General features: G+C 44.1%; 1 protein-coding gene across 1 annotated transcript in view; it reads right to left on the minus strand.

Moving 5' to 3' along the window:
• Window positions 1-6,796: 6,796 nt before the first annotated feature.
• shank3b (SH3 and multiple ankyrin repeat domains 3b) overlaps window positions 6,797-24,291 on the minus strand; it is a 53,668-nt gene continuing 36,173 nt past the window's right edge. The window contains exons 12-26 of the mRNA XM_030719944.1: window positions 24,084-24,150; window positions 23,725-23,944; window positions 22,863-23,038; window positions 22,479-22,592; window positions 22,288-22,363; window positions 21,319-21,401; window positions 20,931-21,055; window positions 20,260-20,392; window positions 20,057-20,137; window positions 17,548-17,678; window positions 15,868-15,961; window positions 14,961-15,572; window positions 14,502-14,792; window positions 12,040-13,336; window positions 6,797-11,260 (exon numbers count right to left, since the gene is read on the minus strand). Of these exons, the coding sequence (XP_030575804.1) occupies window positions 10,666-11,260; window positions 12,040-13,336; window positions 14,502-14,792; window positions 14,961-15,572; window positions 15,868-15,961; window positions 17,548-17,678; window positions 20,057-20,137; window positions 20,260-20,392; window positions 20,931-21,055; window positions 21,319-21,401; window positions 22,288-22,363; window positions 22,479-22,592; window positions 22,863-23,038; window positions 23,725-23,944; window positions 24,084-24,150 (4,095 nt within the window). The 3' untranslated portion in view covers window positions 6,797-10,665. The remainder of the gene's footprint in view (window positions 11,261-12,039; window positions 13,337-14,501; window positions 14,793-14,960; window positions 15,573-15,867; window positions 15,962-17,547; window positions 17,679-20,056; window positions 20,138-20,259; window positions 20,393-20,930; window positions 21,056-21,318; window positions 21,402-22,287; window positions 22,364-22,478; window positions 22,593-22,862; window positions 23,039-23,724; window positions 23,945-24,083; window positions 24,151-24,291) is intronic.

Here is a 24,291-nt window from a genome sequence, read left to right on the forward strand (position 1 = left end):
TCCTTCATAAAGGGATCTGTCAGCCAATAGGAGGGCGGGGACAGCGACTCTGAGCCACTGAGCGTTCAGCTCTGACTCCTCATTCAGAGAAAAAAGCTGTTAAAGGTCGTCAGCGAGTTCACGAGCTTTCTGTTCACAGATGGTCAGTTCATCTGTGTCTCACGTGCAGCCAGCTGTTATCAGTTCACACAGCTTATCTTTGAATTTTTGAATTTCACAGTAAAAGCTGAACTGTCACTTTGTTTGCTCCTTTTAGTGCCATCATTACAGCATTAAATGAAATTTAGTTTTAATTTGGAGCAGTTTGTGCAGGATGTGGGAGGTGTCAGTGAGTTATGACACAGTCAGAATGACTTAAGATGTTTCCCCCCCACCCCGCCCTGACCCTGAACAGGAAAAGTGGAAGAGAATGGATGGATGCATGGAGGCTGGTAATTAAAAGGTGGAGATTAAGAGTTTAGTTGTTATTACTTGGTTATTACCCCACCCATCTGAGCCCAGGGACATACATGTTGTGTGACACTCAGCCTGATCGGCATTTTCTAAAGCTTTCCCCTTCGAGTGCCCTTCCATCAGTTTGGACTCACAGATCACGTCAGTCAGCGATTTCAACACTGTTAACGGAAGTAACTCAGAGTGAAATCAGTGAAGTTTTGTGTGTCACTCTGATTCATCATCTGCTGCTTTAGAGTTCAGGTCTGTGACCTCACTGTTACTTGTTAACTCTGTGCCAAGAAGCAGCAACCTCCAATGATTAAAAATGCCAACGTGCCAAAAACTGCACTTCCTATAAATAAAATAAAATGGAATTGAAACTTTATGTTAATATTGGAGTGTTTAGAATAGGCAAAGGTGTACAACACATGCACCAAAGGCTTGTTATAGTTAGGATTTTATCCATACTGCTGTCACTGACTGATGCTTCATGATGTTTTAGTCGCTGCTGCTGTTCTCAGTACTTTGGTGTTATTTTGGTTTATTGTGCATTATGGGAACCCCCCAGCAGCCTAGGCCTATAGCAGCATAACTAAGGGAGGGTTCAGGGTCACCTGATCCAGCCCTAACTATAAGCTTGATCATAAAGGAAAGTTTTAAGCCTAATCTTAAAAATAGAGAGGGTGTCTGTCTCCTGAATCCAAGCTGGGAGCTGGTTCCACAGAAGAGGGGCCTGAAAGCTGAAGGCTCTGCCTCCCATTCTACTCTTAAGTATCCTAGGAACCACAAGTAAGCCAGCAGTCTGAGAGAGAAGTGCTCTGTTGGGGTGATATGGTACTATGAGGTCTTTGAGATAAGATGGGGCCTGATTATTCAAGACCTTGTATGTGAGGAGAAGGATTTTAAATTCTATTCTAGATTTAACAGGGAGCCAATGAAGAGAAGCCAATATGGGAGAAATCTGCTCTCTCTTTCTAGTCCCTGTCAGTACTCTAGCTGCAGCATTTTGGATCAGCTGAAGGCTTTTCAGGGAGCTTTTAGGACAGCCTGATAATAATGAATTACAATAGTCCAGCCTAGAAGTAATAAATGCATGAATTAGCTTTTCAGCATCACTCTGAGAAAGGATGTTTCTAATTTTAGAAATATTGCACCAATGCAAAAAAGCACTGGCGCAATATTAAACATTTTTTTTTAATATGTGCATTGAAGGACATATCCTGGTCAAAAATGACTCCAAGATTTCTCACAGTGTTACTGGAGGCCAAAGTAATGCCATCCAGAGTAAGTATCTGGTTTGACACCATGTTTCTAAGATTTGTGGGGCCGAGTACAAGAACTTCAGTTTGATCTGAATTTAGAAGCAGGAAATTAGAGGTCATCCAGGCCTTAATGTCTTTAAGACATTCCTGCAGTTTAACTAATTGATGTGTGTCATCTGGCTTCATTGATAGGTAAAGCTGAGTATCATCTGCATAACAATGAAAATTGATGCAATGCTTTCTAATAATACTGCCTAAGGGAAGCATGTATAATGTAAATAGAATTGGTCCTAGCACAGAACCCTGTGGAACTCCATAATTAACCTTAGTGTGTGAAGAAGACTCCCCATTTACATGAACAAATTGGAGTCTATGAGATAAATATGACTCAAACCACTGCAGTGCAGTACCTTTAATACCTATAGTATGCTCTAATCTCTGTAATAAAATGTTATGGTCAACAGTAGCTTTTTGGTGCAATATTTTATAGTTCTTTGTGACCCATTTCACTTGGTGACTGCCAGCAACTGCTTGCCAACAAGTTGGTGAATACACAATTTTTCCTAGTAGCTGGTGGTTGGCAGATGGTCAGTGATTGCCTTTGTGACAGCATTATACATTCAAAATGGCCAAAAACATCACATGGTCAGCAGTCACGTGACAGTTTTTGTGCTCTGTGGCGCCCATCGTTCAGAGACTGCATTAATGCAGCGTGCAGCAAGATGCAGCAGCGAGACCATCAGCACAGGAAAGACAAGATGCATAAAATCAAGAATTATGAAATTTATGCCGTTTGTTAAAAGACTCTGTTACAAGGTTTGGCTAAAGTTTGAACATCTCTCCTTAAATAGCTCCTGTTGTGTTTCTGTGTTAAACTCATGCTTTTGTTTTAAGACACGAACCTGTTACACCTGAGCTGCTCCCACTGCAGAGACAGTAAATCATTATCAGTGATGTGTCTCTGAGGTAAACGTCATCAGTCATTAACTTCACACTTTAGTGGGCAGAAAAGGTCAGAGGTCATAAAACTGTGAAAGAAGCACGCATGAAGGCTGTGAGTGCAGTTTGTAATAAATGACAGTTTATTATAAAGATTACAATCTGTTGCGTTGCAGAGCTCATCAGTTGTCATCGTGTGCTCTTCGTTTTTTAGAAAAGGGAAGAAAAACCTACAAGTACACGCACGCCACTCACTCCAGAAGAAACTACAAACATACTGTAAAAAGAGGAAGCTAGAAAGGAGGAAGAGGAGGGGGGTGGGACCATAAAACCATAAACTTATAAGCAGGGGAAGATCAAGAGGAGGGGGGGGTTTCACACGCAGGTTAGAAAGCCAGGATTCTCAGCCAATCAGCAGGAAGCTGATTTTACTAGCAGCAGCCATTTTGGCTCAGTCCTCCACCTTTCTTCAGATATTTCCTGCTTCAACTCTTAAACTGAATCTCCATTTTATCCCCAACTTTTGATCAATTATTACTTTCCAACAGATTTGGAAGAATCTGGAAGTTATTATGTTATCGCTTTAACGTCCACCTGCAGCGCCCCCTGCTGGGTGGACTCTGCTGCTCTCCAGCTTAGAACCAACTTCTAAATGAAATTCGTGAAATGTAAATGATGGCTTTCCATTCCCTTCTGTTTATGGACTATAAAATCACTTTCTCTCATTTTTAACACAGAAATGTAACATTTTTCAGATTTCTCTGAACATGAACTTTGGTAAAAGATCAAAGCATGACCGAATGACTCGTTATCAATGAACATGATTAATAAATATTAGAGGTGTAAATTCTCTAAACCACGGTTCAGTTTGTACAATGGTTTTTCTCTCTGATGGAATTAATAACAATAAAAATCTCTCTACCACAGATCTGATCATAACCAGCAAACTCTAAACTCCATTATTGTGTCTGGTTTATTACTGACGGCCAAAAGTTTGGAGACACTCACCCATAAAAATTCATGTGTGAGTGTTTCCAAACTTTTGGCTTATTTAAAAACCAAAACTTATGGATATTTTAGAGAAGTAAACAATTTTAACATTTGTTCCACTGCAGAAAGTTTGTGGTCACAAGAACATATTTGGACAGAAACTGTTCTTTATCCTATAAACTGAATAAAACTTCAAATGTACTTAAAGTTATTGAGTAGGCTTGTTTATGAGCCTAGCTGTATATTTATAGATGATTTTGGGATATTTTTAATGATAAAAATGCTCTCTGTCATAAATACGTGAGTCCACTTTTCCTACAAATAAAGATTTTTAGAGGAAACGTCCGTCTGGTGTGGAAAATAATTGAAAATGCATTTTAAAAAAACATTATACGACTGATTTTATTGTAATTTGTTAGTAATTATGCCATAATTAGACATTTTATTTGGACACAAAGTTTTTAGTTATCTAAATATTTTGAGTGTTTCCAAGTATTTAAAATCTTCCACATTTCTAAACTTGATATTTGTTGTTGTTCAAAGTATTACGACATCATCACTTAATTTATATTTTAGCGCTAAAATGACAAAAACACACTAATTTTTTAAAATCTTTTTTCTAGCATTATTGAAACAAACGTTTTGTAATAAATAACAAAGATTATCTAACTAAATGAATACATTAATTAGTTTTAAACAATCACAGAAGATCAAATTGTGATAAACTGTTTGTATGATCTGATTTTTGGGTCTTTCCAAATCAAACTGCTGGTATTTTTAATATAAACACATTATTTACTGCTAAGCGGAGCAGAACAGTAAACATATACAAAACAAATTAGTATAATTATTGGCGTCACAGCTGAGATGGTGGAAATACTGAATAATTAACTTTGTTAATGCTGTGTGGTCTCAGTGTTCATTTGGTGATGTAACACTTTGCAGTTAATTGTTTTTTTTTTTTTGTTTTTTTTAATTTTGGCAATCAGGAGACAAAAAATCTTATAAAGACACAAATTAAAAAAACATTCAAATTTTTTCCCAAAACAGTCCAAATCACAGGGTTCGGGTTAATGAATCCCTGCAACATAACGGACGCAGTTCCTTCAAAATGTAACCACATCACTGTGATACGACGAGCCAATCACAGTCCCCTGGACACTTTTGGTTACTTCCCCACACCCCCTGGACTTTTTAGGGGAAGGTAACATCTTCGCAGCCTGCGGTGACTGTGATTGGCTCGCCGTGCCGTCACTTCCTCGTACGCATGTCTGGTCTCTTCTTCTTGTTCTTCCGCTTGATTCGAGTCAATTCGTGGAAGAAGTTGAAGAAAGTCCACCATCAAAACACGAGTTGGTGTTTAAGCAGAGCAGTGCAGACAACGCCACACACGAGTGTGAAGGCAGGTGGCGCTGTGGGCCACTTTCTTTCTGCCACTGAGACCTCAGGGTTATGTGGAAAAATAACTGGAACTTTTGTGATGACATCGATGGTTTAATGAGGTGGTTCTGAAACCGTGGAGACCTTTATTTAAGTAACTGTCTGCTTCGATCTGCTTTACTGTAAATGAAAATCACTGGTTTAACTGAACGAGCAGAAGAACTGGCGCCACCTGCTGTTGAGCCCAACGTACATCCGATTGGTTCAAACAAGGCAGAACTGATGATTTCTTGTTTCTGATTGGCTGAGAAGTCCTATGATGGGTGATTGACCTCATGTCAGGGAGTACAGTGGGATTCCCAGCGGGGAGCTAAGGTCGCTGATCTGCTTCCAACCCGATTCACAGATTCATTCTCTGTACAGTAGACTACAGTTCATTATAATATATACTACACATGGTACAGAATACCTGACTCGTGTGATATTCACTCAGTGTAAACAGCCACACTGCAGGACTCTGATCTGCAGGTCAAACATTAAAAAGCGTTTTTGGTCCAGTTCAGTTTTATCCTCTCAGAGTAGCTCGTCGATAAAAGCTAAGGAAGTAACGATCACCTGAACTGGGATCTCATTGGTGGTGGGATTAGTTAGTTTGAGGCTTTCACGAGTCAGGACTGAGGAGCATCACCGGAGCCCAGACTGAGCTTCAGCACATGATTTAAAAACAGGTCGAGGGTTTCACGATAATCTCCAGATTTAACCTCGCAGCTGCTCTTAAAACTGTATATTTCTGTGTCTCTGGGATATTTTTAATCATTATAATGTTGTTAAATCACTTCTTTTGTAAAATTGGTGAACGTTTTGAATTAAAAACTGTTTTTGTTGAGCATCATTTGGGCTGCAGCAGCTCCTCCTTTTGATTTTATGTTTTTTTTTTTTAACACAATCAGTCTGCACAGTAAGTTCAGCCTTTTTTCACAGAAACCTTTTGAGAAACAAAAAAAAATCTTTAAATTGAGCGAATGAAGCCATATTTAATAAAAGCTGCTTAAAATATTTGAGTCACGGTGAGTTCAAAAAACTTCTTGTTTGGGGGTTTTTGGCAGTAATTTTTTTGTTTTATTTCTCACATTCTTCTTGCAGATTAAATCATCGGTCTGTGGTGTGAACAGCCGAAAGCAGAAAGCATGACTCTGATTTCTGCAGAAACAGGAAGAACTACAGAACGCAGACTCGGTCTCCGCTCGGCAGGTGATTTGATTTCAAGATCTTTAGAACTGAAGTTAAGACGAACACAAACACACTAACCCCTGAATAAAAGATATCATTAATTTATCCAATGATTAAATGTATTTACATTTGATTTCTTGGTTGAAAAATTAAACCTGGTTTAGCTGAAGCTCCAGCTCAGTGTAGCTGTTTACAGGGTCTGAATATGACATTCGGATAAGACTTCATAGACTACAGTCTACCAAAATATTACTTTTTTAAATAAACTTTATTGTCTACTTTATATTTTACACTACAGCTACATTATTCTACCATAATATATATTATACAGACCATATAGTCTACTGTAATGTGCTGTAAATAGTCTGTACATTCTATATTTGTCCATAAAAGCACATCAACATCAAGTTGTACAACTTTGGAAACCAAGACTGCAGCTCGGCAGGTTGTTCAGGTACTGAAGTGGCATAAAAACGAGAGCGATGCAGACGATCTGCTGTGGGAACAGGCACTGAAGCTTTGATTGTGCTTTAGGAGGGGGGGGGGGGGGGGGGGGGGGGGGCGACGTCTTCTTTTTAACCAAATTAAAATATTCAGGAAAGACGGAGTCGCTGTGGGAAAAATGTCTGAACTAAAGTTAAAGTTTCTGGTACGTTCAGCTTCACGATGTAAATCTGAGGGATGAAAGTGGGAGAAATCCGCCTCCCAGCAGTTTACAGGCTGCTTTTTTGTTTTTTTGTGCAAATGTAGAAAGACGATGAAAAAAAATGAGACTGTTGGAGTTGCATTCGTGATTGTTCTCGGTTTTAGTACATTAAGTAAAACAGTGCAGCACTGAAATCAGCTGGAAGGGCTGTTTTTACACTTCCATCGGAGCTCACAGTTCCCCCCTGTTTCCAGGCTTTGGGCCAAGTTAGGATAAACACTGTGGACGGGTCTGCTTTCTCAGCGTGACAGATTATAATGATATCACTATGAGCACTATGGTAAAATATTGAACCTCTCCTTATTTTGCTCTCACGTGTATGATGCTGTGATGCTGAATGTGCATATATAAACCCATAATGATGCAAATGCATGTAAAAATAATCCCTGTGAGCCAAACGGGCCTCAGGCTGCTCTGGATACTGTTTCCAGCTGTTTTCTAAGATTATCTGTTAAAGTCAGTGAGAGCTGACAGCTCACAAGCACTGGGTGCTGCCCCTAGGCAGGCTTCCAGAAGTTAGCCAATCAGAGGAAAGTGGGCGGTCAAAGAAAGAGCCCGGAGCTAAATCGGCTTGATTCAGACAGGATGAACTGAGGGGCTGTATAAAGAGCCAGCAGAAGATAAATGAGGATTATTTTCAACTTTGACCTCTGCAAAACTACTCTAGTCTAGTGCCAGTATAAAAATATAAAAGTCCCCTTTAAAGGTGCGTTCACAACAAACGTGAGGCAAAGCTTTCACACAGTACGCATACATTCAAAGTGTGCAATAACTGAGACGAATCTACATCAGCTGATCTGTCGCTGATTATCAGAAATGAGGGAGGAGCTTATTGCTGCTGTCTGAGGGCAGCAGGAGCTGAAAGGTTGAACCTCACTTTTAGAAACAGAGAGGAAAGAAGAAGTCTGGAGGAAAAAGTCATGAAAGAATTTGATTGGTAACTTGTTTCTGCCCGTGGGGTGGTCGTGTCCTCGTCCTGTTGGCTGCTGGGGGGGGGGTGAAAATTTGCTTCGCGTTTGGTGTGAACGGCACATCAGGATAAAGTGCATCAGCCAGTGATTCCACAACCTTAGAGCTTCCTGGGAGATTGGACGACACCTCTGCCTACATTCACTCTTCAGTTTCCATCGCAGGTAAATAAATTATTTACATTTATCAGCAGCATATAAACATGTAATTAATGTCTCACAGCAGGTTTTTTTTTCCAGCTCAAGCTGGAATTTGGAGGCGTAACTACACCTGTGTGCATAAGTCTGTGCATTTTCCTGCCATTTCTGGTCCTCTCGCGGGGCTGACCCACTATGGCACAAACTGCAATGATGATTGTGTCGGTCAGGACTGATCCCAATATGATATTCAAATCATAGATTTTTTGACCATTTAATTTGAATCCAAAGTGTTTCCAAGCATTTTGTGTTCTCTTCCTGTCATCAGAGCCCGAGCCAGCTATAACTGAAATTAAAGTCTGAGTAACCAAAATGTTTTATGCTCGATTAAATTAACCCCATTCATTGGTGCCAACATGATCGTGCAGTAAAGTGCATCTGAAGTCATTTATTACATATTTATATACTGCTGATAAATGTAAGTATGCCTTAAATTAAGTGCCGGTGAGTGATTTGGAGTCTGTAGCTGTGTGGGATGAACTGTACTGATATATGTAATGATGATGGTCTGTCAGGTGCACAGCTTAAAGGTTAAAATCCTGCTTTTCTGGCACTAAAGATTCTCTTCATCTCTGCACTTTAACTGTCATTTAGCATGAAAACATTTCATGGTGAATTATTTAATTAGATGAGGAGGAATTAACATAAAATGACTAGATGGTTAATTTTTTTTAGGGCAACTTGGATGTAAACTCTATATATGGTCAGGAGGAAACTCCACATATGGCAGGGATAAAAAATCCCCAGTATGGCAGGGAGGAAGCTCCATTTATGGCCTGTTCCAGTTACTGAAAGTCGTTCTTTGATTTAATTTCAGGGGCTAATTAATGGACATCAGGCTGAGGAAGATAAAGAGGGGAAGGAGGAAAGTATTTTCTGTACAGATGGCTTTAGACAAATAGCACCGTGTACAGTAAGCCCTCGATAAGCAGGTTAGAAACCAGAGAGGTTTACAGTTGGAGCTCTGCTGCAGCTCTCCCTGAAACACATAGCACATCAGCACAAAGTCACACTCAATGACAAATCATTATGAATTCCAAAAACATCACCGAGATGAGCTTGAAATTCAACTCATTGTCAAATCATAAGGAACTCAACGTCATTTTCTGGACTCTTATAAACTCATCACCACCACATTATTATTACTTGTTATTCATAAATTCTAAATGATCTGCTTTAAGATAGTATGAACTCAAAAATTAACACAAATTCCTCATGAGTGATATTTGGGAAAGAAAAGCTAAGTCACAAGAAAAGGACGGACAAACATCCTCAGCTATAATCTCCCGGTGTTACGCTGGAGACTCCCAGCAGCTCGCTAATCGTCCAGCTCCGCTAGCAAAAGTCCAGCTAAACTCGTCTGGGGAAGCAGAACGGCGCGAGGGAACGACCGTCTCGGTGCGTTTGTAGTCCGATTGTCACATCAGCTCTTTGATCACCACGAGAGGCTGGAGCTGTTTCTAATGATCCAGACCCCAATTCAGGTAATGGTTTTATAGCCAGTGTTTCCAGACGTTTTAGTGTTTACTGATGGATTCATAAACTGCAGGAACAATTAGTAACTTGCAGTGAAAGTCAGTACGGTTATTCATCTGCTGATGATAAATCAGTCTGGACAAAACTGATTTTAACTAACAGCCAATCAAATCCATCGTAACCTAAAACCAGAGTCAGGCTAACAAGATTAAGTCAATTAATTCTGTTGTTTTAATAGTTGGTTTTGCTCAGTAACAAACTATTAATAAACAAATTTCAAGTTAAATGACTGAGTGTGAAAACATTCCTATTTAATAGTTGGGAATGTTAAATGTTTTCATTTTTTTAGCAGCTGCTAAATTTTTCAGTTTTGGATCAAAACTCCGAATGAGGTGAAACATTTCAAAAGAATTATTCTCTTAGCTTTCAAATATAATATTTTGGTGAGCATAGACTTCATTTTGGTCCCAAATGAAATACTGAAGTTGAACTATGTGCTTATCTTAATGACCAAAGTCAGTGAATCTCATTTGCTGGTGTCAGATTTTTAATTGTCTCTTAATTGCTTCATTGTTGCATATAAATAAAAATGATTCCACTTCTCATTTAAAATATTAGCTTATATTTGATTTTAGTTTCATTTTTGGCAGAAAAAATTGTCATAAATGTATCATCTCAAAATGGTCAAAAACATTAACACAATGAACAATATTGATAAAAGTATACCACGTCTGTTTTAAGGGTAAATTTGCTTAGAATGAATCTACACAGTCATGATTTTCTAAAGTTGGAGATGTGACTGTTTTGGTTGGGAGTGTTTCTGGGCCATGCAGACATTAACAGGCAGACAAAATATCAGAGGTCTGCAGGTGCTACCAGTCCTGTTGTGTTGATCAAAGAGCTGATAAACCAGAACATCTTTGAGATCACTCAAAGAGCTGGATGTTGGTAAAAAGGTCTAAAGATTCAGTCACTGCTAAGATTATTCTATTCAAAGAGATGGCCTAGTGTCTGACCAGAGGTCAGGGGTCTGAGGTTACAGTTTAGGATGTCTAAGAGGTGAGTCGTCAGAGGTGAGGGGTCAAGTGGAACCTTCCAGCAGCTGTCTGAGCGCCCTCTCGATGTTGATTCGGTGTCCCAGTCTGGTGACTCCCAGCTCCACGTAGTCCTCTTTGGTGAGGGCAGGGAGATGGGAGCCTTCGATCTCGTGGTCCTGGAAGCGCTGGCGGTGTTCGGCCAGACCCACGCTCTCCAGCCAGTCACCCACATCATATTTATTCCACAGGTTTAGGGGCCTCTGCCTCCATGGTCGTAGGGACAACAAAGGCCCGCTAAGGACCGGGGAAGGGCAGGGCGAGGCATGGGGTGAAGGGGAAGGGGAACGGGATCTGGTTCGTGCACTGGCGCTTCGCATCACAAACCGAACCTCCTTTGGTTCTGAGGGGAGGCTGAGACTGGAGGACTTAAGGATGGTTAGACCACGACCAGAGCTCAGATCTGGCCTTTCAGAGCAGGGGGCGGTAGTAGAGGGAAGCCCCATTGACCTATCAGAAGGTGACGGAGAAGGGGAAGGGCTCCGGCGGGTGACGGGGTAGCGACTTCCAGGTCGGACTGTATAGCTGGCGCCGTATCCTCGCTGGGAGATGGTGTGAAGTTCACCGAGACTGGAGAACAACCTGCAGAACAACGCACAGCATGTTTAGTTATCAGTTGAACGCTGTGTTATTAAATGATCCTTGGTTAAGGCTTAAAATCATTAGTTACAGCTTCCGGTCAAGTATTGCATTCTTGTGGGAATTAACTTGGTAATTTGGTAGGTTCTTGGAAAATTATCTCAGATTTCTTTGTGCTGAATGACTGGGGCTGAAGCAGGGCAAAAATTTCATATCCTTGCTGTTATTGATCATGTCCTCCTCATTCTTAGTACTTAATCTGGCCTAGAGCAAGGTACATCAAGATCCTGTCAAAGTACTCCTTAGTCTAGGTTTGGTGTATCGCAAGGTTTAATCCTAGCTCCTGTTCTATTTTTGTAATTTAAAAAGGATAAAGAAGCTACTCCTTAAAAAAGATTGTACCACCTTAAGATATTGAGAAATGCAAAGCTTGACAGGTCTGTTGTGGTTTTGTTATGATAGGATTATTCCTTTCAGGTGAGGTGGTTATCAAACATTTCCCTACTTTTGTTCAGAAGACATATGGGAGAGTAATTTGAGATATTTAGTACTTAGTCATCTGCAAAGATGGTGCATGTTAGTGGGCTGTTAACTGATGAAAATCATCTCTTGGTAATAACAAGAAATGTTTACCAGAGATTAAAACCTACGATTTACTCTCCCCACTGTCCACACATCTGGAACAATACAAATAACAGATTGTTACGAAACACCCACTCAAACACACACACCCTGTTCCTGTCAGATCAACAGTACTCCAGTATTTATAATATTTGGGGTACCTGGCACCTCCTACTGGTGACCTGCGGCCTGGATCGAGGGGGCTTGGCTCCTCCCCCAGAGAGTGGCTGTCTTTGTTGAGCAGCTGTAGCCGATTAGCCAGATCCAGTCCAGACCCTGCCCTGCCACTCAGCTCCAGCGCAGAAGCCGACCTGCTGGTCAGATCCATAGCTGATCCTGACCCCTGGCCTCCCAGTGCTGCTGGACGGCCTGCCCCTTCCTCTGGACTGAGGCCCCTTCGGTCTTGATCCCCACCGCCCCACAACTTGGACCTCCTCTGGAACAAATAGCGTGGCTGTCGGCCTCCACCACTGGTGGGAGAGGAGCAAAGTGGGGAGGAGGGGGAGGATGAAGATGCAGCAGAGGGGAGGAGCTCACTGTCCGATGATTGCTTCAATAGGGGGTCCCGGAGTGCAGAACGTCCCCGACCTATAGGTGAACGAAGACGAGGCTTCAGCCCTGATGGGGAAGTGGCGGCAGATGAAGGAGATGGGTGAGTAGCTGGTGGGGAAGATGGGGAGGATGGAGCAGGAGGGGAAGCCAGGGTGATGGAAGGTGGGAGTGAACTAGGGGAGGAGGAGCTGTCATGGAGCCTTTCGTCACCTCCTTCCTCCTCATCTCCTCTTCTACCCAAAGATTCAGGACCGCTTTCTCCTCCCCCTCCCTCCCCAGATCGTCGTGGCAACAAGGTGAGGGAGGATGGGGGAGGAGCAGCGGGAGGACTTGAAAAGGCAGGAGGAGGAGTCACCAGACCAATTCTGCGCAGCTCCTCCCTAGTTTCTTCATCGCTGGATGATAGCAAGGCAGGTGGGAGTGTCACTGTATAAGCCCCTCCCTCCTCCTCTGAACTACCCACTGTGAGGCTTCTACGCCTGTCAATCAGAGGAGAATGAGCCTCATTGGCCAGTGGGGGCAAAGGGGAAGGTCTCCAGCGTTCAGGGGAGGGGGCGGCAGGTGATGTCACTCCTCCCTCTGTTTCTGGCCGCTCTACTTGTCCATCAGGGAAAAGGGGTGGGGTTATGCGTTTATGCCTCAGCTCAGGGCTAGTTTGAGGAGTAGTGCGTTTGGTTCGCTGCTCAGGGCTTGTCTGAGGAGTGGTGCGCTTGGATCGTGGCTCAGGGCTGCTCTGCGGGGTGGTGATGGGAGTTCGCTTGTGTCTGCCCTCAGGACTGGCAGCTGGGGTGGGGATGGGCGTGGTGGAGGCGGAAGCATGTTTAGTCCGAGGCTCAGGGCTCGGTGTGCGGGCGGTGAGCGCTCGCTCTCTTGCAGCAAGAGCCAGGGCGAGTGGAGAGGACGGGTCTGAAGACAAACAATACAACTGAAGATGAAAATCCGTCCAGGCAAAAACTTCAACATCTTCTAAGTTTCAGCTCATCGTCAAAGTCTGGAGTAGGTCTACCATGTCTACAACAGACAGTTCATAGTCTCAGGGTACTACATTCACACTCCTCAAGGCTCTGCCCTAAGTCATCTTTATGATGTGGAGTACATTAAGGCCATACTGTAGCTCCTCCTCTTTTTGTGGAATACATTAATGCCTTCCCCAAAGACATGTTTAGTATGGCTTCTAGAATGGCCAAGATTCTCATATTTTGTGGAGTACCTCTAGGCTCTGGCCTAGGTCCTGTTCTGTTCTGCAAGATCTCCAAGGATCTTTCCTAAGTCGTCCTATCTCATGTCCTTGCCATTCTCAGTATTTAATCTGTCCTACATCAAGGTCCTGTCCAAAGCACTCCTTAGCTCTACCCCAGCCACACTTCTAGTTGAGTTATATCTCAGTAATAGTAACTTTATTTGCATATCACTTTTTCAAAACACACAAAGTGCTTCACAGAATAAAAGCTGTTAAGATTAAGTATACATGTGCCAGCACACAGACGCAGAGTCAAAGATATGGTCTAACATTCATTACAACATACACACTTCCATACACTCATTAGATGTAAACTATGGACAAAAATTAATGGGAGAAAGATTAAGGAAAAACTAACCTATAAAATGAGCTTCCAGCAGCTGTATAAAACAAACCACACCTGAAAGCCACCTGATTGGCTGAGGAAGGCTGTTCCAAACTTTAGGCGCTACAACCCAAAAAATTTTGTTAGGTACCTCATGGCTTTCTCTAAAGTTTCCTTCTACTCCATGGAGAACATTAAGACCTTGTCTGATGTTCTCTTCAATCTTAATACCGACTCTGGCCTAGGTTGTTCCCCATTAGTATTTCGAGGAATACCTCCCTAGTTTTAGTATCTGTATTTACTTATTGCTGCAATACCTCCAGGTTCTACCCTTGTACCCCTTCTAGTTTGTTGAGCACCTGTAGGCTCTCTCTCCTGGGTCCTCGTCACTATATTTTTTCAATTTCAAGCTTGATTTGAAGAGAAATTACTTTTCTACACTTGATTATTGTTATTAACCTATACAAAATGTAGCACTTTCATTAAGTGTGTGCTATTAGACAGACCTAAAGGCTTCCCCGTCAGTGGGTGGAGGAAGGTGTGAGGGGTCGGTGAAGGTGATAGGACCGGTGCTGGAGGGGGAAGCTCGCCAAGGTCATCCATCGAATGGCTCTGGGTCAGAAGTGGCGGTGCCTGATTTTCTGACCCCGCCCCCTCCACTGACAAGAAGAGAGACGACCGGCGGCCCTGAACCCGAGCGCGCTCTGAAAGAACCTGCTGCTGGTATAGCTCCGCCCTACTGGGGCTGCTGGGTCCACTTCCTTCTTTGGATGAATCATGATCTCTGATCCCAAGACCTGGAAAATTTAGATATTAGGAGTTTATTTTTTGTGTTTCAGCCCGTGTATTTTATATGTATTTAAAAATAAGCAAACATAATTAATGTTTTTTATCTGTCCAAAATATTCCATCATGCACCTAAGATTGAGACAAATACACCAGAGGTCAGACAGAAAAACACTAACCCTGCTCTTCTACAGGAAGTTGTTTCAATAATGGTGACTTCCTCCTCTGGGGTTTGGTCGGTGCAGCCTGTTGTCCCACATTAGCGTAGGGGTTTTCTATTGGTCTTCCCCGGCGGCGTGACAAAGGTGAGTGGCCAAGGGCGGGGCTAGTGCTGTGGAGAGACAGCGTGGAGGTGTGTGTGGCGGTGTGAAGCGTGTGTGTGGCAGTGTGCGTGGCAGTATGAAGTGTGTGAGTGGCAGGGGCACCGTGAGCATCAGGCTGCAGTGGTGGAGGCGTGTCCTGCAGGATGATCATTGACCTTGCTTTCCTCTGCCGCTCGGCATGGGCGTGACTCCTCGTTGGCGAATCTGAGAGCTCCTGAAGCCTCGGTTCCGCCCCCGGCTTGAAACTAGAGCGGGTCAGTCCGTCCCCTCGTGCCGGCGGAGGGGGAGGGAGAAAAGAAGGAGGAGGTCCAGAGTCGAGGATGAAGAGTGAGGAGGTAGAGGATGCAGACGGGGGAGGGGGCGGGGCTGTCTGTGGGGGAGGAGGGATGAAGCTGTCTGTCAGCGAAGAGCTCCGTGGAAACCGACTTTCATTGATCAGAGCTGTGATTCTGTCGTCCTCCGGCGTGCCTGCCGTGATGTTAAAGGAGACGTTAAAATAAATCCACCAACAATGATCGGTCTCAGCTAGCCAATGAGGAGGTCTTATGACTGCACTGTATCTATGGATTCAAAGTCTTAGCTAGCCTGAAACCAGTCTATCAGCACTACGAGTCTTCACATATGCATTTGATGGTATTCGATTTTCAATCTTGGGCCATAAAATGGGACACCAATGATGCCTTGGCTCCTCTACTTATTTTACAGTGTTTTTATACCAAATCTGAATCTGTGAGTTAGTCTGGTGTAATGATGTATGTCTCACCAAAACTCTTGGTTCTGGACATCCCTCTGGGTAAAGCCATAGTGCTCTTTTCTGGAGCTGAAGGCGGCACCAGACCTTGACGTTCGAACAGCGACTACAGACACAACAAACACAAATGTTTAGTCACAAATCTAAGAATTAAGATATTTAGTGTTTTTCTATGCTGATGAGTCTCCTTTATACACATGTACTCAGTACTGCCATGAAGTCAACATACCCAGGGTATTTTTCCTATCTGGCCCTAATATCGGCAACAAGGCTAACTGGTCACAGAAAGGTGGTTATCAGCTCAATTAGTCAACCCAGTCATTCTAAGACCTGACTATAATTATAGCTGTGCATACTGTTAAATAAATATGCTGCTTATATGTAGTGTTGGGTGTGACACATTCCAAAGTAACACGTTACTGTAATCATACTACCTTTTTCAGTTATCTACCACGTTACATTACTAATTTCAGTGATTACATTAAAATTACAATTACGTCATTAATTGCATTGCAAAGGTTCTTAAGTTGTCTCTGCGCCAGGCAGATAGGAAGCGATAAAAAAAATAAATCAAACAAACAGAAGGAGACAATGGTGGAGGTTTCTGCCGCTTTTGAGAAATGGAGATATGGAAATAATTTTATTTTTATTCCACGAAAGGACAAGAGCGAGATGGTAAAGTGCAAACTGTGTCAGAACAGAAGCAACTGCATTATACTGTTAACACAACTTCAGCTTTCTGCGAGCGTCTGCGCAGACAGCATGCTACACAGAGCAGCAAAGAGCCCAGAATGGTGTTAAAGCTGAGTGTATGCCGACCCCAGCCCAGCAGCCAGAGCCTGAACTTTAGTAGGTAACAAAGTCGGTGATGAAGAGCCAGGCCTGTAACATTGTAGCCTCCATGTTTCTGCAGCAGAAGTCTCTTTGGGCTGGTTTTCAACTTTGCTGTTTGTTTTCAGCTTTGCGCTCCAACACGACTCCAACGCTGCTTAAATATGATCTCAACCACAGCCTTTAAAGGCCTGAGAGCAGTTAAAAGGAACACATGAAAACAGATTTCAAACAGGTGATCGAGCTTACGTCTTTTCATTACATTACATCCTGTAACAGCAACAGTGCTTTAAAATTGTTTACAGGAAGGAATGAAGTCGCCCTTAAGAATCTATAGTTCGTATTGATGCTCATCAGGAAAGACAAAACTCCAGATGGTCTATAAAACCTTTAATCTCTATCCAATCTTTTGATTTCTGAGGGATCTTATTTTCCAGAGATCAGGTGAGTAGCAGGTGGTGATTTTGTACGTGTCGATATCTTGAACATAACTCGCTCAGGACCTGAGCCCCGTATCCTGCTTCCCTGTTAGCTGTTAGAACCGAACGAGGGAACGTTATGTCCTCAGCTTTGGCGCTCTGAAGCGCTCTTGGAACTATTTTTCGAGCGAGAGTAGATGTCAAGAAAAGACAATCATCTGACGGGTATTCAGCTTTAAAATGTTTGCTGAGAATTAATCGGCTTCCTGTAAGAAGTGATCAGTTCAACTAAAATTATTAATATATTGTTTGGAGACTCAAAGGCTGTAAGAGAAGAAAATCAGATTTCGTGCAGCAGTGCAGGTAAACACTGAACTGTGACAGCCTTCAGGAGGTTAATACTCATCCTTCGCTGCGCTCGGGCAGGTCAAACGTGTCTTACATTGATCTCAGCCTGTGTGATTCGTCGGCTGGTCGGCCTCTGCTTCACCGTCGCGGCCCTGAAATCGTCCGATGGGCGGCCCCTCAAGACAACTTCCTGTTGACCTCCAGCCAACATCTCATCCAGTTTCTCTGGAGAGAAAAAGAGGAACATGAAGAGACTGCAGTCATGGCAAAACATGACGAAACACCGGGTCACGACCACACCACTGCGAAAGTTTCCAAACAGCGTGACAGGCACCGGCGAAATCATGAACTACATCACAACATCACTGAGCAGGGCTGCAGCAGGACTTCAGGCTGGAGACCAAAGGGCATTTTGATTTAAATTCCTCCAGAACAATCACAAACGCTCAAAGAATCACCGCATTTTAATTTTTATTATTTGTTTTTCAAGAATCATTTTGTGGATTTTATCACTTTTTGGGGGGCAAAATTTTAAATTTTAACCCAATGAAGCCAAAACCTAAAACCCCCATTTCTGGAAAAAAATTATATTTGTCAGTTAGAATGATTTCCTTTATTTCACTGGCTGCTAAAACACATATTCGGATAGATTAGGGATCGGGGGTTAGCTGTACTCATCATCTACAGTGCCTTAGATATCAAGCAGGGAAAAAAATGAATCGGCCTCAACTAAAAACACAACATGTGGTGCGTGTGTGTGTAATTGTAGAATATTCTTGACTTCCTTTCAGATCTCAGCTACAGCCCTGAAACGTCTCAACATCAATCAAACACATCAGTTGCTTTTCCACCAAAAGTTCCAGGAGTTAAAATTAAGCCGAATGTTCACTTGAATTCCCAGAAATCCCAATTTTGTGCCTCCTCATCTCCTCTGTCCTCCATCATCAAGCCTGCGACCCTGGAATTAACATTATTGCACCCTGATGAAGGATGCTTCATTTCCTGAAAAGCGTCTGGAGGACAGAGGAGGCTTTCCAGATGAGTTAGTCTGCTCTGATTGGTCGGATCCTGATTGGGGTCCGCAAAGCCTAACGTCTGTCGTCAGTATGATGTCAGCTGTGCAGGACCACAAGGCTGGGGTGGTTTACAGCTGCACGTGAAGTGGGAAGGATGATCTTAAAGCCTGAGGCCAAAAATGAGCTGAGTCCCCCTCTGGGTTGGGAGGAGTTGCTCCCTCCAAGTGTAGGATTTCAAGTATCTAGGGGTCTTTGAGTGGGGAGAGAGTGGAGGGGGTGATTGACAGACTGATTGATGCTGGTTGTTGTAGAGAGAGCTGAGCGTGAAGGTTAGGCTGTCGATTATGTTCCTTCACCACGAGCAGCAGACATGAAGCTTCTGAATAAGTAATCACTTAACTGCCTGCGTTCCTCTGATAGTCTGTTCCTTACATCACTGCCACTTTCCCACGCTGTCAGATTCAATACTGACATCATTACACTGAAGCCCTGAGGCTCGAGCCCGGGTTAAGCATGAGGACAAGGATCCAAAACATCCAAAATTACTCCACAGTGATGTGAAAGACTCACCGCCCGTTATCACAAACACCAAGAGTGGCACAGCCGGCTTATCAGGTTTAGGGGGCAGTTACTCTTTCTTTTGAAGAGCTTTATTCCCTTCATAAATTCTTCTTCTCTTTCAGCTGCAACCTTAAAGGTGTCATGAAGACGATCATCTGCCTCCATCGCAGCCTTTCCCAGCATCCTCCTCTGTCACACCAACCCTCTGCACGTCCTCCTTCACTCCATGCAGGAACCTCCAACTCCCCTCTCTCTCAGACATCTCCATACCTCCACAGGTATGTCATCTGGATCAGCCTCCTTTCCACTCTTCATCCTCTTCATAGCTGCCTCTTCTCTCTCTCATTTTCCACATTCACACTCCTTCCATCTTCAACGCACTCTTCAATCATCATTTAAAGACTACATTTTGTATTTGAATAAATGTCTTTGTCTAATATTAAAATCTGATCATCTGAAACATGTAAGTCTGACACAGATGTGAAAAAAAAGAAACCAGGAAGAGGGCAAAGACTTCAGCTGGTTATGACTAAATATTTATATAAATATTTCAGACTGGTGCCCCAGGTTAAAACCTCTAAACATCCACCCAGTCTCCAGTGACCCGTTCAGGGTCAGAGTCGGGTTCGCTCAGGGTTTGGGTCTTACATTCATTATTGGCTGTATAATATGAAGTCCTGGTGGATGTTAAGAGGGTTAGAGTTAGGGTTCGTGACTGTGCGACAGTTTTTGGTTACAACTGTTTGTGCAGAATTTAACTTGGACACTGGTGGAAATGCACCTGATGACATCACTGTGACATCATGCCAAGAGACTGAAACAACAAATGCCACCGCAAGGTCCCAGAACAGCGACCGTGAGGTCCACATGACTCACCGAAGCGTCTCCTCCTGGCTGCAAACAGAGCAAAGGTCAGCGACGCACACCGCTACAGTCTGACTGTGTGTGTGTGTGTGTGTGTGTGTGTGTGTGTGTGTGTGTGTGTGTGTGTGTGTGTGTGTGTGTGTGTGTGTGTGTTTGTTTTACCTATCTCCTCCAGGTCAGCTGTCATGGACTTGGATCGGAGAGTCAGGGAGGTGCTGGGGGCTCGTTTGGGAGGGGGCGGAGCTGCAAGGGAAGAGTGCAAATCAGCACATGGGGGGGGGGGGGGGGGGGGGGGGGGGGGGGGATTTTGACTAATACATCTATAATTACATCTTTGTAGAGATTATATATTGAGGTGGGTTTACCTTTCTTCCTGATCAGGTTGGTTTCAGATTTCCTGGAAACTGAGACGACTTTCATCAGCAGGCGACTTCCTCCCTGCCGGATCAGAGAGACGACCTGCCGGTGACCCACCTTCACCACGTTGGTCCCGTTCACCTGGAGAAAACACAGGAAGTCATAGAGTTTAAACCAGTGTTTTTATGATCTGTCAGAGTGTGTTTTACAGTTTCACACACAAAGATTTCCAACTTTTTGGTCCTGCAGGTCCTCAAAAAAGTAAAAATCCAGCAAACTGAGGTCATAAAATATGTTTCCATGCAAACCTGTGAGTGCTTTTAAATACTGGTTCTAACTGTGGAGCACAGGGACTGAATACAAAACGTGAGCACAGCTGCTTTTCACAGGGATGTCTAATCACATATAAATCTACCTGATGAAAGCACCATGGGAATAAATGGCCACAGCATTAGTGTGCATCATATCATGATGACACAGAGCAGCGGTCAGTAAAACAGAGCTGCCTCTATACGAGATCACGATCTGTTACAACCAGCCGTGGCTCAGAAATGATAAAAAAATACAATAAATGTGTGAAAAATAAAATAAATGATAACATAAAAACAATAATGAAAAAATAAATGAAAAAATTAAATTAAGAGTCTACTTCAGTGATTTTAATGAAGTCCGCTGTTACCTCGATGAGAAAGTCTCCAGTCCGTAGTCCCGCCCTCCAGGCCACGCCCCCCTGGTCCACTGACTCCAGGTACTGAAGGGCGGGAAACGCCGGGGTCGGAGCGAACTCCTCGATGGGCGTCTCAGCTGGAAATGAAGAGAGACCTGGTGAGATAGAGAAGCTCCTCCCACTTTAATGATCACCTTAGTCTGAGGTAAGGTGGGGGGGGGGCTGTTTCAGTCCACAGAGTCTCATTCTGGTTCCACTGGAAACCAGACCCTGTGGGCTGTGTAGGAGTTACGAAAGACAGCTAGGAAGATTTTTTTTCCCCTCTGAAGTCTTAAATATCTCTCCTTCCTTCTCTTCCTCCAAACACCCACCACTCCTCCATCCATCCCTCAGTTTCTACCTTTAGCTCCTCTGAGGACGAAGCCAAATCCTTCGCTTTCCCTCTTCTGCAGCACGGCCGTCTTCTCCTCGATCACGTAGTCGCTGAAACATAAAGAAGCACTTCAGGCTCTCAAAAGCTTCCTCGTCCGTCTTACACTTACAAGGTTTGAAGCTGAGCACGAGCTCTTCTCCAGCGTCCTGGCTCTCAGACCGATGACAGCTTCAAACTTTCTTTTTTGATAAAGTTTATAGTTTGGAGCTGGGTCAGGTGACCCTCAACCATCCCTTTGTGATGCCACTATATTAAGAACACATTGAAAAAGGCCCTGCAACAGGCTGGCGACCTGTTCAGGGTGTACCCTGCCTCTCGCCCTATGACAGCTGGGATAGGCTCCAGCCCCCCCGCGACCCTTAACAGGATGTGCGGAAGTGAATGGATGGATGGATGGATGGATGAAAAAGGCAGTGAACACAGAGAACGCACAAATCACAGACCTGGACATCTGCAAACAGCACAATCATCGCCCAAAACTTTCCACCGTAGTCTGAAACAGCCACGGGTCACCGAATCTCCGGGTCACGCCGGGTTTAGGGCCGCCTGCCTCATCATTCCAGCAGTGCAACAGTATTACCAGCCCAAGAAGAAGAGGAGCGAGTACCTGAGTCACTGAATCAGGTTTCTGGGAAGACTCTCAGTATAAAGCTATCTTTGTTCCAGCAGGCATCATTCAGGTAAACAAGCTGCAGCTTCTTCATCTGCTAGAGAAGCACTTGTGCTTCCACTGCAAACCCAACCAACCCTACGGGCACTAATACAGACAGGAGGTATTTCTAAAGATGCCCCCCCCCCCGCCACCAGGCTGAGGAGCAGCTGCTTCCTCACAGCCCTGTCAGAGTGCTGCACGCGCTCATCAGGTCATCACATACATGTGTTCACACTGAAGCACCTGCCACCGCTTCCACAGGAGGTGCAGTGATGCTGTGTTACCTGTAGGAGGTGTAGTTGTCATAGGATCCTACAGTGTAGTGTCTGAACAGTCTCTTGGTGCGGTCCTCCCTCGTCGCTGAAACATACATGTGTTATTTATGAGCGCAGCTCCAGCTAAAGTATCATTATATGCAGGACAGCAACATTTTCTGCCTGCAGGAAGGATCCTGATGTGGACGTGTTTTTTTTACCCAGTCTCGGGTCATATTGTCTCATCTGGACTTCTTCAACGCAGTCGGCAGGAAACCAGCCGGTTCGGCCTTTAACGCTTCCTTCCCAGAATCCTCCTTCACCTATGGAGAGAACTGCAAACACACCGTACACTCATTATCAGCACTTCATACACACACGTGTGTGTTTATCTGAACAGTCGTCTCATTTCTGTGATGAGGAATTATGAAAGTGTTCATTACGCAGATGTAATGTCGTACACGTCTTCTGTTTATTTATTTATTTGTATGTGTACAGTGTGGGTGTAATAAGCTGAAGCTCCAGCCTGCGCACCATTTTTTTATTTTTATAGATGGAGAAACTGAAACTGAAGACAGAAATAAGAATCATTATTGCGATCAAACCTTTGACCCGCTCTCCTCGGTGCAGCTGGATCTCTCCGGGCCCCTGGGGGACGTGGGATCGGGTGGCGATGAAGGTGCGTCCCGGCACGGCGCTGTACAGCCTCCTCTTCCTCATCTGTGGGGTCAGGGGAGGTGAGGAGGGAGGACTGGTCTCCACATGACCTCCACCGCTGGGGCTGTGGACAGAAAGCAGACACTGGTTTAAAGCTTTATGTGAAAAATCTTCTAAAACGAACATCTGAACTTCACACATGCTCATTCTGAAGCTGGTGCCTGCAACGTGTTTCCAAAACGTTGGATCAAAGGCAATAAAAGTTGTGATGAACCGGAACTGGATGGAACGAGGTGGATCATCTGCAGCTCATAATATGATTAAAAGATTCAGAGAAATCTCTGCACACGGGGCTGGAGACCAATGTTCAGGCCCTCGGGTAGATCACAGCTCATCACTGCATCCACACGTGAAGCTCGAACCACACCACGCAAAGAACGAACAGAGCGGAACAAGATCCAGAGACGCTGCCAGCCATCTTCTCATCGTTTAAGATGGACCGAGGCCCAGCGGAGAACGGGGCTGCGGTCCGACCGACCGGAATCTGAGATTCCTCATGGAAATCAAAGAAGAACGGGACCGTCCGGCTCGTTACCGGCACACAGCTCAGAGCCAGCATCTGAGATCGTATCATTGATGCCAAACAGTATATTCAGTGTGACGTGCACATGCGTGAAGGCACCAGGGATGCTGAAAGATACTATTAAATAACAAACGAGCCATGCTTGATTTGACTTTTTCTGGGCGCACATTTACAGTAAAGTATGTTTTAGCATTTTTTGCATAAATGTGTGTGCGTGCACGCGCTACCTGAGTCGGCGTGTGTGTCGGCGTAGCGAGTGCGTGTGAGTGTCGTGGTGCGTCTCCAGGCTTTGGAGGGAGGGACCAGGTGAGGAGGCGGGGCTTTCCAGAGCATTGTCGCTGGCCGAGCGAATCAGGGAGCGAGGAGATGACAGGCCGTTTCCCGCCGTCGTCCGGGTCACGCCCACCCGGCGCCGCTTCGTATAGGAGGGAGTTTCTCTGAAGGGAACTGCTTGGACGCATATATATATATACACACACACACACACACACACACGCACACACACACACACACAGAGAAAGTTAATATCCAACCACTGTGATCACTCACACACACACACACACGATTTAAATGTGTTTAAACTCACCAACGTCAGAAGATTTGTGGATCTTTATGATTTCTGCCAGATCGAAGTTCCCGGCAATGATCGCCACCTGCACACACACACACACACGCCACAGAAGAGCATTTAGGTGCCGTTTACACGAAGCCGTTTTCACTGGAAACGGTGTCGTTTTGATGCGTTTCAGCCTTTCGTTTACACGATGGCATTTCAGAAACGATCCGCGTTTACA

The sequence above is a fragment of the Archocentrus centrarchus genome, chromosome 23, assembly GCF_007364275.1.
Source record: "Archocentrus centrarchus isolate MPI-CPG fArcCen1 chromosome 23, fArcCen1, whole genome shotgun sequence".
In the NCBI taxonomy this organism is placed as follows: domain Eukaryota; kingdom Metazoa; phylum Chordata; class Actinopteri; order Cichliformes; family Cichlidae; genus Archocentrus; species Archocentrus centrarchus.